Source organism: Myiozetetes cayanensis, unplaced genomic scaffold (assembly GCF_022539395.1).
Source record: "Myiozetetes cayanensis isolate MyiCay16 unplaced genomic scaffold, myiCay2020 scf4, whole genome shotgun sequence".
Lineage (NCBI taxonomy): Eukaryota > Metazoa > Chordata > Aves > Passeriformes > Tyrannidae > Myiozetetes > Myiozetetes cayanensis.
In genome coordinates, this window is record NW_026087631.1 from 55,654,658 (window position 1) to 55,669,941 (window position 15,284).

Below are 15,284 nucleotides of genomic sequence, written 5' to 3' on the forward strand. Positions count from 1 at the left end.
GGGCTGGGCTAGGCCTTAAGATATGAGAAGTCAAACAAATGGTAATGTAGCTAAAAGAAAGATGGACACAAAAATGACAAAAAATATTTTTCCATAAGCTTTTAACTGCTCAAATTCTCATATAAGGTAGCTGTTTAGACTAAGAGTGAATACTTTTTCCTCTGACTTGGTCATCAAACTTGAGTTTGGTAGTTTTTTGTTTAACGTACAGTAGACCAGGAATCCAGCAAGATTCATGTCACTCAGTTTTCTAATAAATTCTGTTAGGAACCAATCCCAAAGTGTCTCAAGACTGACTTTGGGACTCCTCATGTTTGAAAGTACAAAGGTGGTCTGTCTCCATTTATTAGCCCTTGTCTTAGCTGTGAGCAACAACCAATAGCAACAGTAGGAAGAGGTAAAGGATTGAGGAGTAGATGTTACCACAGACCTCAAATGAAGACTATGAGAAACACCAACTTGCATGAATGTATTGTACTGCTTTGTAACTAGATAAGTAGCATAGTCCAGTTAAATCATGTCCCATCTTATCCTCCCAAGAGACTTATTGAGAGCTCAGTTATTCAGTTTTGCATTTTGTAATACTGACAAGTGCTTATATGCTTATGTGTACAAATGGAGGTAATGTGGCTACATATTATCCCTAAATTGTAGTAACATACCTTTGCAGGAGAAACTTTTTAGGAAGAGTACTAATCCAGTTAAAGTCAAGTAAGGCAAAGCAAAGCACAGTATCCAGTTCTGAATTTTTTTTAGACGTAAACACTATCTGTTCATTTTTTTTACTTCATGGTGTTGTGTATTTAATGGCGTACACTACAGTGTATAATTCTAAACGTACCATCTTTCTCCGTTGGAGTGTGAAGGATGGCAAACATATAGTTCAGATTAGTATGGATACACTGATGTGTGTGTAATACAGACTGGAGAACAGCCACAAGCACTTTAGAAGTACAAATGGAGAGAACCAAAATACATTTTCCTAAGACAGTGAAATTCTGATTAAAACTGAAAACACTGAGTATAGTCAAGCTGAAAGCCTCTCCGTTTAATACCTTTGAACTGGGTTGCCAGTAGGCATGTGTTTTGCTATGGTTCTACTTACAGAGCACTAACTCCTCTAGTGGTTTTCTTTCCATGCAACTGTTTCAGTTACAATAGAGTAAAATTGTAGAATTGTATTGTGTGTGCATAACAGAGCTTGAGGTAGGGAGATGTTTATTTCTTGTGCAAAATGAGAGCCCTAGGTCATTCACTTGCTTCTCTGAGTGAGTTGTCAGGGGAGATGAATGAAGCCTGTTCACAGTGTAGTAGGAGAAAAAGGCTCTATGTTGACTTAGTTTAACAATGTGGATTTGGACTATGTTGTACAACTGAATATACATTTTCTTTTCTAAACCATATTTTTTATAGAGAAGAATCAATCTAATGCTATTGCAATATTAAACTGAAACAAAAATCTATTATGTATTAAAGTAGCTAAAGTCAATAATATTACTTAAAACATACCATATATCTAGGAAGTGCACTAAGTATGTTAATAATAAAGAAAAACAGAAAGGAAAAAGCTTTTCAAAAGTTTGCTATTTTTTGTCTTCAGTGAACATTAAAAATCATGTGAGATTTATTCCAGTTCTTTTGTATCGTTACTGAGTTGTTGCAGATAGCATGTGGAATTTTTTAAAAATTAATTTATTCTAAGAACAGAGGGATTCTAAGATACATAAAATTCTTTTAAGTATATTTTTTAATAATCTTAAATTGTAATTGTTATGATTCTACGTTGGCAAGTAGCCCTTTTATTCCACAGCACTGGCTATAGGCAAAAGTAGAGACATTAAATGATCATATTTTTCTGTTGAATCCTTGTGTCTTTTGAAGCATACTAAAATTCAAAGAAATTAAACTTGTATAAATTAGACTTATTTTTTGTGGTTCAGTTTCTTTTGGAAAATGAAAATATATGTATCTTTTTTAACTGGAGTGGTTTAATAATATGAAGTATTGTCAATGTACATGACTTTAAATAGTGACTATAACATTTTTGCACTACATTATACAATGTTTAAAATAGAAATAAGCTAATATTTTTCTCAAATTAAAACCAAACTCCAAAACCCTACCTCTGTATTTTTAACTTAGATATTGGTATATCTTTTTTTCTATACAAATTTTCAGTCTTTAATATTTTTGGCTTCTGTATTCTTAGGTATTTATCATACGTGAGAGATGGCTTTTGTGATAATTATGTCTTTAAGCATTTCATCCTTTTCTTTATGTGAATTTTAGGTATGCTATTCCTCCAGAGCATGGGAAACGGCTTGAAAGACTGGCTCAAGGTAGTATTTTCAATATTTCCATATGTGAGATGTTTGAAGGACAAACATCCAGCAAAGTAAAAAACATTGTCCTTGCCTCACCTACTGTGTTTTATTACTTAATGTTGTGTGACTTTTATCTGTCTACGGTGTCACTGCAAACAAGGAACACTCTGTAGTGCCCTGAGGAATTCTTTAGAAATAAAATAGTGGTTTTTTTTTTTACTTCCCTTAGAACTTTATTTTGTACTAGCATTTTTAGCTTGGTGAAACTTATGAAAATGAGGCTTACTATTTTGTTGTTCATTAGATTTTCATTGCTAGTATCGTTGTCTCCTCTGTGCCCTTGCTCTTCTTGTTGTAGCTTCGCTTCTTCAGTAACTTTTTGAATCCTAATTTCTAGCCAAATTCGATATATTTAAATTTGATGACAAGACAAGTCTCTGGAAGGTTTATCAAAGTTAATGACTGGGTAGAGGATGGAGTCTTAGTACCTCTGCAAAGGGGGAAGCACACAAAATGTACAAACATTAAATCTTTTTTTTTACCAGCTTTCTGACTAGTAAACATAGAAATCCACTTTAGCTAAAGCGTGTACTGGATTTTACCTTCCAAAGGTGTTGGAACGTTTGTCAACAAGGAGCAGGGCTACTGTTGTAGCCCTATACTGTAGTTTTAAAGGATAAAAATCATGAGTCTATAGGAAAATTCTCCAGCAGTAATTTTGCCTTACATTCGATAGTATACCTCTGTTTTTGTTTCTAAAATATGAGTGCAACTTGTGATAGGGATGTTTCTTGGCCTGGGAGTCCAGGTTTTTAGCTTGCTGTTAACCATAATAATAAAGAATGCTATTGCAGTTTCCTAATAGGTATTGTGTATCATAACCAAATTCTGAAAATGTTTGTATGTTTTGGTTTTCATACTTTTTTTTTTTTTTTTGTATATAGATGCATGGCTATTTTTCTGTGCTCTTTTAGAACTATTGCTGAGAAAAATAGGAGAGTAGTTAGAGATGTGAATGTCAAGACCTGTCTTGGATTTCCAGTCTTGAAAGCATGTCCCAAGAAAACAGATTTCAACCATTTCCTATTCCTAAATTTTGCTGTAGTTTCATTTGAAAAAGTTGTCTGTTGCTTTCCCGATTCTTTTTCCAATTTGCAAAGTATAGAACTCCATATACACTTAACCTGAAGCTTTTAGTTTTCTTTGGTAGAGAAATTGAAACATATAGACTGGGCAATGGATGCTGACTTATGATAGGATGATTCAATAATTAAGATTTACAAGAAATATTAAAAGAGTAAATGGAGTAGGGAATTATAAAAGTTTACACTAGGACTGGTGAAAGATGAATAATCTTAGCAGACTCAAAGCAAACGCAAGGAGATGTTTTTTTTTTTTCCACAGCATTCATTCCTCCCTGTCCATGGTGATTCTAAAATTTTGCATGGCTTCTGGTGGAGTTTGGACAACACTGGCACCTTTATCTGTTAGAGGAGCTTAGGAACTGCCGCTGGCTTTGTAAGGTTTGGAGCAGCGTCTGGTTGGTAGTAGGTTAGTCAGAGAAAGAAAAATGCTCATGCTATGTGTAAACACTTCTCTGCACACATACATTTGATATTTGATGAAAGCAAGATCTTTGGTTAGATATTCTTTTTATTTGATGTGAAATGGCTCCTCTGGTGTTTATTGTGGATTTCATATTGTGTGATTGTAGCTGTGCAGTGTTTTAAAACCATTCAAGTTTAAATGTCCTGTAAAAACACTGAGATTAGCTCTGTTGGTTAGAGCATGGCGATAATAACACCAGGGTTTTGGGTTTGATCCCCATATTGGTCATTTACTTATGAGTTGGATTCTATGATCCTTGTGGGTCCCTTCCAACTCAGAATATTCTGTGAAATCTGTGAGCATGGGTTGAATTTTATTTTCAAAGTGAGGGAAGAGGATGGGCAGTTTCAGCAGCGCTTTTTCACTCATTTCTAAAAATGAAGTGGCATTGAGGCATGGCATTGTTTGTTGCAGGCTAAAGAAACCCTTTAGATTTTTCTTTGGAATACCTTAATTTCCCTAGATCAACCTAGGTTAACCTGTACAAATTCAGGAAGTAGGTAACTTGTGGAGATACATGTTTTGCTTCAAGGAAAAACAAAACATCATGTTAGAAAAGTGGCCTGAAGGTGCTTAGGCCTCTTGCTGCTGATAGTGGCCTACAAAAATAATAGGAAAGGAACATAAAGCAGGTGGAGAAATGGAGATCTCCAAACCCACTGTTTTTCAGAAGCCAATAGGTTATACTGGGAGAACAATATCGTGTCCTAATGTCCAAATGCTAGAGTCAGAATTGGACAATAGGCTGAATGCACTTAGGACTTCAGTGTCACCTATTTTTACTTCATAACCGTGTTTTGAATAGTAAATAGCAACTAAACTATAGAATCGGATACTGAAGAGTGATGATAAAATTTAAAATAGGGTTTATTCCATTATGTTTACTCTCTGAAACTTGATTTACATAAGAAAACTATGTCCTCATACAGAGATTATTTTTGTAACAGCAGTATAACGTATGTGAATTAGGAAATGTTAAAGAGGGTTGTCCATGAAACTAAGAGTTTAGCATTCAGTTTTAATGTCCTCTGGGGTATTTTTCTATGAGTAGATTGTTTTCATGATAATTTGGGTCCAGCTAAGAGCTGAGAATGGAATATAGAAGATGATGCTGTAGTACTTAATAATAAAGATGATGGACCATTTCTTATCATTTCCATGCTGTAGCAGTTAAGACCTCTGTGATCTGCTTTGCAGCTGCTACCTCCTAAAGTTCAGACTGAGTTTTACAGTAAGTTACCTTACAAAGATGAAAATATAAAATCAGCTGCGTGGCTGCAAGTCACTTAAGAGCAAACATTAATAAAACATAGTGTAAATGAGACCTTCATACTTAATGACAGGAAAATTGAAAATATTTTTAATTATATTTTTGCATGAGTACAATATTTGAAGGAAAACCCCTAATTTATTCAAGGTTACCTCTGATGACCAGATACCTACTGAATTAATCAAATGCTCCTAAATAATTAAAATAATAAAATAATACATTAAATGTGACAGGCTGTCTAAATCAAGGCAGAAGTTGATACATGAAATTAAAGGAAGGCTAGAATATTTTCCATTATCTTGTCTGCACATCACAATTACCACACATGCCTTTTGTGCATGAATGCTTTCATTTTTATTTTCCATTGAAATCTTGATTGACTGTGGCGCCTACAAATGCTATATCTGAAAGACATTAGGCTTGCATCTAATAAAGACAACAGTTTGATTTTGCCCTTCAGCTGCTTTCTCATTTATGTAGATTTTTTTTCAATTTTATGTAGACATAAATGTAATAAAAATCTCCAGTGAGCTGTTAACTGCAATTTTCATACTTGCTGTTATGTTAATCTGGAATACTATCGTATTCTTAAGTATTTTTTGTTTCACAAAATGGGTTAGAAAATAAAGAGAATAGAAGCAGAGTGCCAAATGAAAAATGACAGTTTGAAGGATTTTGAAGATCTTTTAATAGATCATTTGAGTGCAGAAAACTGTTTTAGAAAGGAGATGACATCTATCTGTGGTGTTCAGTTATGTTAAAGAAGAAAGTAAAGTAAAGTTTAATATACTGTAAGTATATAGGGCTGTTATAAAAAGTTTTGTATGGTGTATAGTATTAATTACTTCATTTCATGCAGAAGTCATTACCTGTTAGATCTGAAAATAAATACAAAATAATTGTTGAAATGGTATTGGAAACAGAACTTGTGTAACTTCTAAGGGTCTTCAATTTGAAAACTTGAGCAGCTGAAGAATTGAACTTTCTCTCAACTGATATGAGTCCAGTTAGGAAAGCTGCATTTAAGAGATAATAAACTTAAGTGTATTTATTGAATGTATTCATCCGGCCATACTGACAGTCATATTTCCTAGCATTTGAAAGCCACTTTTTTGTGGGTTTTGTACTCTGTGCTTTGTATAGCATACGGATTGCCATTGTTTCTTTGTGACAATTGTTGTCATGCAAACTTACCTTCCTAATTTCTTTTATGTTCATCACAGAAAGTTAAATTAGTTTAAATCACTGCAAAGTAATTTAAATAAATCATATGAAATTTGTACTTATACCTACCAAAGTAAAATCTGAGAAGACAATTACTAGAAAGCTCAGTAAGTTTTTCATCCCTGTCTGTTTTCAAGAGTACTGATCTGTGAATTATGAGTAATATTTTATATTATTCTAGATCCTTAAAATATTAACTATATAAATAAAAAAACACGATAACTTTGAGCCTAATTTCTTTAATTTGGTTTATTTTTAATTTCATTAACATTAAATTTCAGTAAAGATATTTGCAATTTAGGGTGTTCTCTTTCTTATGTTGTTTTGTATTTTCATTTTTTGAATTTTAAATAATAATAAAGTAGGAATGCAGCACTTTTACTGTAATATTTCAGGTAAAGTCTTGACTATGGAAGTGTAGAAAATTTACAGAAAGTGTAGTCTCATGCATTGGCTGGTCAGAATTTGGTTTGAAAGTTCCCTAAGAATATGATTTTATGTGTGTGTGCTTAAATAATGACTTTATTATTAGCCAAATTGTGATGTCCTGGATCATACAAGGTACTATATAGCAAATCAATGAGTTCAGTATAATGGAGTTATTACTCTCTTGGGAATAATATTGTAATTTGTCCCTTTATGATTTTAGCTGAGTAGTTTAATTAAAGATATTATGGACACATTCTTAGTGCCACAGATAAGCATTCCAGGTATCTTGAAAATGCTAATGAATCAGGGAATGGAACCCAATCCACTTCAGTTTGACTGAGTGACAGGTATGATACTGATGTGGTTGTCTGATACGAGTTGTTTGTGATATGTAGTAAGGATACTCTCAGGATGGAAAGAAAAAAAAAGAGCCTTCTAGATAGCAATGCTCATTGTCCCTCAGCAATTTATAGATTGGAACTTATTTTTTAAAACATGTTCTTTATTCCTGAACCATGTAATGTACACTTAGACTCTCAGTGCAGCACTACAGTGTGTGTTTGAATTCTCAGTCGCAGAATCAGAGAGTATTCTGAGCTGGAAGGGATACACAAGGATCCACAGCTAGGAATCTGGTGAGTGCCTACAGGCTTTGACTTCTATCTAGCATATGTGTGGGTTATAAAACCAGAAATGATATGGAAACGTCACACTGAGGTGGAATAACATTGACAAAGGATGTATCTTCACCAGCCCAGTGATACTGCTGTAACTATAGAATTAGTTTCATTTTGTTAATACAAATAGCATTGGTAAGATTGGACATTCTAGGCTATGGTATCTGTCAAAACATGTATAAAGAATCTTCTAAGGACATGGTTTTGATTTTTAGCACATTCTCAGCCTGTGCTTTCACATATTCTGTGCTATTGTTGTTTGTGAGAAGGAGATAAGGATTTTAAAAAGCCAGAGAGGGACCTTGACTTTGGTAAATAAATGTGCACTTCCTGTATTTTATATGTTCGTGCCCAAATGTTTGGCCACCAGGTGTTGAGTCACATATTTACCTTGTAGAGTGTTCTAATTCTGCTCTAGGTATTGAGAATGCTGATGTTTCTGTAAATCATGGATTACAGACTTTTCAATTTGATGGTCTTTTTCTAATGGGCATAAATCAATGAGCAACCTAATTCAGTTTTACCCTGATCTCTGATTATTGTTTACTGGCTCATGTGAAGTAATTATTTTGAATTCTCATCTTGTTTCTGTGTAATTATTTCCAAGAAGATGAATAGGATACAGTTCTGCCATATCTCAAGAGACCATCCAAGAAAATGGGGTTGCATGCCAATTCCTGCAAAATACCTGCTCTTATAGAACTAATTTATAATTAATGGTTAGTGTTAATGGATTAAATTAAGATTTCATGTGTCTCTTAAAAGCATGAGAATGTATTACAGAACTTGAATGGTAGTTACATTCTAGATAGATTTCAGTACTTTTTTTTGATGTGGGATTTCAATAAACATGCAGGATTAAATAGTAATTCTGTAAATTTGTAGTTTTACCATCAGCTTGGTATTTGAGAGTGGTTCTGGGTGTTGCAGGCATATCTAGAATTGGCTTCCATATAATGTTTTTGTAAGGCTCTTATAATATTTCTAATGCAAGTCTGCTATTCAGTGTGCCTTTAGGTATTTTTTTACATCTGTTCAGCAGTTCTCCACAGGGATTTTCTTTTCTGAAAGAAAACTTTTTGTGACCTTACATTTAGCCTGGCAGAACAAAAGACCTTCTGATAAACAGAGTCTTGTAAGGAGGAAATACTACCTTCCTTTCTTTCCTTGTTCATTGAAGGGGAGTGCTTTTGAGAAAATGAGGTGAATGAGGCTCAAAAATTTTTGTGTGTAAGTGTAGACTTCAGCAAGTCAAAAGATATTTTATAGTGGTACAGAATGTGTAGGCTGCACTTTTGATTTCACTGCGAGGGCTCTGTAACCACAGGAGACGTTTTCCTGTAAATGTCTTGTATTGGATTTTGAGCAGGTTGTGTTCTACTGTTTTGTGTTATTTGCAGCTTCCTGGAATTCAGCAAGAAGCTTGCCTTCTGGTTGGACTTGTCACAACTATTTCTGATCTCTTGGAGTTGTAGTGATACAACTTAAGTTTTGGATGTCAGCCCATCATTTGCTTTTTATCATCTTATATCAAGCTAATTAAACATTTCAGTATCAGAATTCGGTACAAAATTTGTTTTCTCAAGGAAAATTCAGTCAAACTTTCTCTGCTTTTAGAAATTAAGCTTTTTGCTACCTTTCATACTGGCTTTTTCCTCAAGTCTCAAGTATCACTTTCAATCACATTTTTCACAGTAAGTTCCAGTATATTTCTTTTATTATGTCACTCAGGACCAAGATTTCTTGAATCTCATAAACTGTAGGTTCTAAGTTATGATTGCTATCATTATGTTATAGGCATTAATTGTGCCCAAATAGTTGAATGTTGCAGTCCACTAATTTTGGGCCAGCTTCTCTTAACTGTCTTTTAGTCAGTGAAGCCAAACATACACGATAAAACAGTACTTATCAAGTAGTACTTTTGAACCTTAGAACATTATTTACAGCTTTGGAAGAAAGTAAAGAATTGTATGCCTGTTGGTGGTGATAAAAAGCAAAAGGATGAATTTGAATAAAATTTGATCTCAGGGCAGCTTAGCAGACTTCCTAGTACAGATCAGCAGAAGTCCACATTACACCTTTGATGCTTAAATGCTGCTTAACCTTATTTCTGAGAAATCAGAAAAAGAATTTTCTTCTGGTACTGGTGAGTGTGCCAGAATTAAATGTACAAAGAATATAACAAGGATATTGTGATCACCTTAAAATTGTTCTAAACTTTTAGGGTTGTTAAGGGACAAATATATGTAAGACTCACCAGAGTGAAAAAATTAAAATTACAGAGAAGGCTATGTATTATGGGAAATTCTTGTTAGTTTTTTTTTTTTTTCTCAAGATGGTTGGTTGAAAGTGATGATTGTTTTTTTTATTTTTTTATTTATAATTGAGTACTGAGTGTGATGCTCCAAGAATTAAATTGCTTCTGTGAAAGATTAACATTTATGCAAGACGGATACAAAAAATTGTACAAACACCTAATTAGAAAATGGTATTTGTTTACTGTGTAGATGGTTTGTAAGTGCTGGGTAAACCTAGAGCTTGTGGAATCCTTCCAAATTTATTACTGTAATTGATTGTCGTGTGTGCAAAATGAACTTAACTTAAAAAAAAAAGCCCCCAACAATAATGTATTTCTCTAAAAGGGAAGAAAATATGCCTAAATTTACAGGTCCAGATTTATTTTAAATTATTTCACTTCTTAACAAACAAAGAAAACAAAAACCCCTGTAACCCCTCCCCCTGAAAAGCAGTTGAAAAACTTAGGAGGTACATTTGAATTTTACAAATCTCTCAGAACCTAGGAATGGCATGATAAAAAATCACAAAGCAAATTTAAACAGTATTAAGTATTGTAAAATAATTTCCTACTTATTTTAATGGAAAGATACACAGTTTTGCTTATCTTGCCTTATTAGGGTTCTTCCCAAGCAGCTCTCAAGGATGTGATGCTTTTCTTCGCCACAAGATAACTCTGATTTCTCCATCAATATTGAAAAATTATGGAATTCCTTTTGACAAGGTACATTAGTGTTTTTTTTAAAGTCGGCTTTCATGTATTGAGTTAGTGTTTATTATGAAGGTTGTCATATTAAGGTGGGGTAAAATTTTTTTTTTAGGCAATGACTGCATAAAAAGATGTATTATAACTTTTATATAGTTTAGCTTAGAATTTTCTAGCATTGCACACTTGTAGCCACCACATTGGCTTCATTGTAAAAGTTTCTGTGATTTTTTTTCTAAGACATTACCAAAATTTCTTCATTTATTTCCATGCTTTCAATTTAAATATAACTTTATCAGTAGCATGGTCTGAAAGATTTAGGGTGGGATAAAGCCAAAATAACTGGTATTTAATTTAAAATGTATTTTAAAAGCTGTAACGTAATAGACAAAGAGTGAATGATTATTTTTAAGTAATAGTCATGGCAGAATAAACGTTTGACAAGAGCATGTTCCCCAGCCTAGAATATAGGATAACACAGTGCTTTCTGTCTGGTGTAGCTGATGTTTTTTTAACTGTGTGAAACTTTACACATAGTAACTTAAGTGAATAATTTTCTAACTGTATTACAGGTTGAAGGTAAGAGAGCAAAACAAGAAAAATAATGTAGTGGAATATGAATAGTAATAATTTAAGTGAATATTTTCACGTGTATTATTGCACAGCTAAATACACCACACAGGTGTTTGATCACACCCTTTTGGTGGAACTGGGGAGAGAATTGGAAGGGTAAAAGCTGGAAAACTTGTGAGTTGAGATAAAGATGGTTTAATAGGGAAAGCAAAACCCAAATCCTTTGGCAAAGTAAACAAAGTAATTTCTTATGCAAAGCAACCAAAGCAAACCAGGGAATTAATTCACTGCTTCTCTTGGGCAGGCAAGTGTTCAGCCATGCCCAGGACAGCAAGGCCCCTGTCACATGTACCAGTGGCTTGGGAAGCAAATGTCATCACTCCAAACAATCCTTGTGCCATCTTTTTATCACAGCTTTATATACTGAGCATGATGCCATGGGGTCAGCTGTCCCAGCTGTGTCCCAACTGCTTGTGCATCCCCAGCCTCCTCGCTGACAGGGTGGTGCAGGGAGCAGAAGAAGCCTTGATGCTGTGTCAGACGTGCTCAGCAAGAACCAGAGCACCTCTGTGTTATAACCTTGTTGGCAGCACAGGTGGGAAGAAGCCACTGATTTGATGTATGCATTTCTGGAATATCACTTCACTTTTCATGCTTGAGTCAACCTAAGTGTAAAATTGAAGAAATGTAGGCATTTAGAATGATACTACCTGCCTTGGAAAGCAAGCTTTTTTTGAATAAATTACTTACAAAATAAGTAGTTTGTTTTCTGAATGATATATTATCATATGAAAATGAGGTTGCTGAGTTCAGTTTTTGTAATATATAGGTAAGTACTGATTCCCTTCATAGCCTTGTGCTTTATCATAAACTGTCAGGCAAAACTTTCCAAGCTGGAAGGTTTTAAACTAGATGTATAGTTTTGGATTTACAGAACATTACTCTGAACAGTATAATTTTCAGGATTGGTGTTTAAAATAGTGTTCTTATTTTCAGTACCACACATTTGAGGTGGGGTAAGGGAGTTGACTTTTTGTATTTTGGTGTCTATTCTTATATTATAATTTAAAAAAAAAAAGAAAAGAAAAAAAAAAGCTACAAACAGTTAAAGTTTGGTTCTGTCACCTCGTTTTTAGAGGAAGCAGCCTGTACCCGAGTGTAATTGTAATTAATGGGATTCAGTGAGAAAGTGAACAGAGAGAACCAGGCTGTGATCTCTCATGGCTCAAAGTAATAGAAGTGAAAATGTGCTGAATGCTGATAAGTCAGCCTACGCCTACCAGGTGGCAGCTGAACTGCTGCTTGTTGCAATAGAACACCTGCTAAACTGTCAGCAGTGGGAGGGTGTATTGAGATAAATTTTGGAATCGTTAGCGTTGAGAATAATCTTCCTTAAACATTCCCACAGCAATTGTTGGGAGTGCTACCATAGCAGTTATAATATATGCAACTGTATGTGCATTTGCATGTATGTACTAAATATGAATCCACAAAAAAATTAACCATGCAAAATGTAAGATGTCATTTTTTTCTTTAGCTTTGTTGGCTAAGTATATTTTTCATGTTTTTCTCTCTTTCCTTCAATCTGTAATACAATTAGAAAAAGGTATCTTGAAGTGCTAACCCTGTGTGTTTTTTCATTGGGCAAAAAAAGAGCAACAAGGAGTTTGTAAATCTGTAAGATAAGAATTTTGAAGGAGTTTTTAAAAGCAGAAAATAAATGTAAGACAACTGTGTCAGCAGAAAGCTGAGATTTAGGGCATGACGTTAATAAGAAAAATGTTTGGAGTTGTGAGTTTTAATTTTAGTGATTGTTTAAAATGTAACCCTTTCTTTTTTTGATAAGTGTATTTTCCTAAAAAGGGTCACGTTTGTCCTTCCAATTTTTCTTAGTGTATTGCTTATGAAAAGCATTGTTGGACAATGAAAACAGCCTATTTAATATCTGAAAAGTCTCCTTATTTTAATCAGCAACTGCTTCTTGTTGAATACTCATCAGTCATCGCTCAGATTATTTGCTTCATTTAGATCTGTTTGCTTTTTAGAGGGCCTGTTGTCTGATGGGTGTTTCATGTAAAAAGGTGTATCAAACAGAGCATGGGGAATCTCTTTCACTATTCACTTCTATGTAATCTACTTTATTCATTAACTCTTATCAGATAGTTCGGAAGACAGTGTGCAATTTCAAGTCTCTGACTAGCCTGTCCTTGATACCGTCTTTGGTGGTCTGGCTTCAGCTGATTACAACTGTCTCTGTGTGGAGAGAATATTAGTGACTGACAGAAGTGCTGTCTCTCCTCTCCTCTCCTCTCCTCTCCTCTCCTCTCCTCTCCTCTCCTCTCCAATGTCTGTCATATAATGTAATGTCATGTACATATAAATAATAAATAATAAATAAATTATCAATGTCAAATATTAAATAGTAAATATATGTAAATATCATAATAAATATATAAATATTAAATATAAATATAAATAATAAATATTAATATGTATAATATAAATATAAATAATAAATAATAAATAATCATAATATAATAATGTAAGTATATAAATAATATATAATCAATATAATATGTATAATATATATGTAAATATTAATATAAATGTAAATAATAAATATATAATAATAAGTAATAAATATTAAATGTCAAATATATAAATAATAAATAATAAATGTGATAATATTAAATAATATAGTAATAAATAATAAATATATATAAAGTATGAATAATATGTAATATAATATAAATATGTGTAATATTAATAATAATATATAATGATGTAATATAATAATAAGTAATATAAATATTAAATAATATAATAATAAATAATAAATATTAAATAATAATATAAATATTAAATATGTATAATAATATAATAATATTAAATAATGAAATAATAAATAATAAATATAATAATAATAATATATAAATAATAAATAATATAATAAATATAAGTAATTAAATGAATAATGTAAATAATAAATAATAAATAATAATATAATAAATGTAAATATAAATATGTAATGTAAATAATAAATAATGAAATAATAGTAATATGTAATAAATAATAAATGTATAATATAATATAAATAATAAATGTAAATATAATATTAAATAATATGTAGTAAGTAAATATGAGTAGTGTAACATGTGTATAATGTAAGTATGTGTAAATGTAAATGTAAATGTGTGTAAATGTAAATAGTAAGTAATATAGTAAATAATAGTAATAGTGTGTGTAGTGTAAATATTAAATGTGTGTAAATATTAATAATGTGTGTATTATTAAATATATATAATGTGTAAATGTAAATGTAAATAATAAGTAATAAATATTAATGTAAATATTAAATATTAAGTAATAAGTAAATGTATTAATAATAATGTAAATGTAAGTAATGTAATAATAGTATTAAGTATAATAAGTAATAAGTAATGAAATATGTAAAGTAATAAATAATAATAATAATATTAAATAGTAAATATTAAGTAATGAAATATTAATATAATGTATTAAATAATAAATAATATGTAAATATTAAATAATAAATAATAATATAATAATTAATAATAATGAAATAATAAATAATAATGTAAATAATAAATAATAAGTAATAAATATTAAATAATAAATAAATAATAAGTAATAAATATAAATAATAAATATAATAATAAATGTAAATAATAAATAATATATATTAAATATTAAATAATAAATATTAAATAGTAATAATAATATATAATAAATAGTAAATAATTAAATAATGTAATAATAAATAATAAATATAAATATGTAAATAAATAATAAATGTGTAATAATAATATAATATATTAATATAAGTATTAAATGTAATAATATGTAATGTATGTAAATAATCATGTAAAGTAATAAATATATAAATAGTAAATATAAATATAATGTATTAAATATTAAATGTAAATAAATAATGAGTATTAGTAATATAATAAATAATGTAAATATAAATATAAATAATAAATGATAAATAATAAATAATAAATAATAAATATAAAATATATAATAATAATAAATATATATAAATATTAAATAATAAATAATAAATAATAAATAATATAATAATATAATATAATAATAAATAATAAATAATAAATAATTAAGTAAATGAAATATTAAATATTAAATATTAGTAATAA

General features: G+C 31.0%; 1 protein-coding gene across 4 annotated transcripts in view; it reads left to right on the forward strand.

Moving 5' to 3' along the window:
• KDM4C (lysine demethylase 4C) overlaps nucleotides 1–15,284 on the forward strand; it is a 260,992-nt gene that overhangs the window by 45,420 nt on the left and 200,288 nt on the right. For all 4 annotated transcript variants that reach the window (XR_007630468.1, XM_050328708.1, XM_050328710.1 and 1 more), the window contains 2 exons: nucleotides 2,290–2,339; nucleotides 10,448–10,551. Coding sequence is in view for 3 of the 4 variants with exons in the window: in XM_050328708.1 (XP_050184665.1) it covers nucleotides 2,290–2,339; nucleotides 10,448–10,551 (154 nt within the window). In the remaining variant the exon portion in view is untranslated. The remainder of the gene's footprint in view (nucleotides 1–2,289; nucleotides 2,340–10,447; nucleotides 10,552–15,284) is intronic.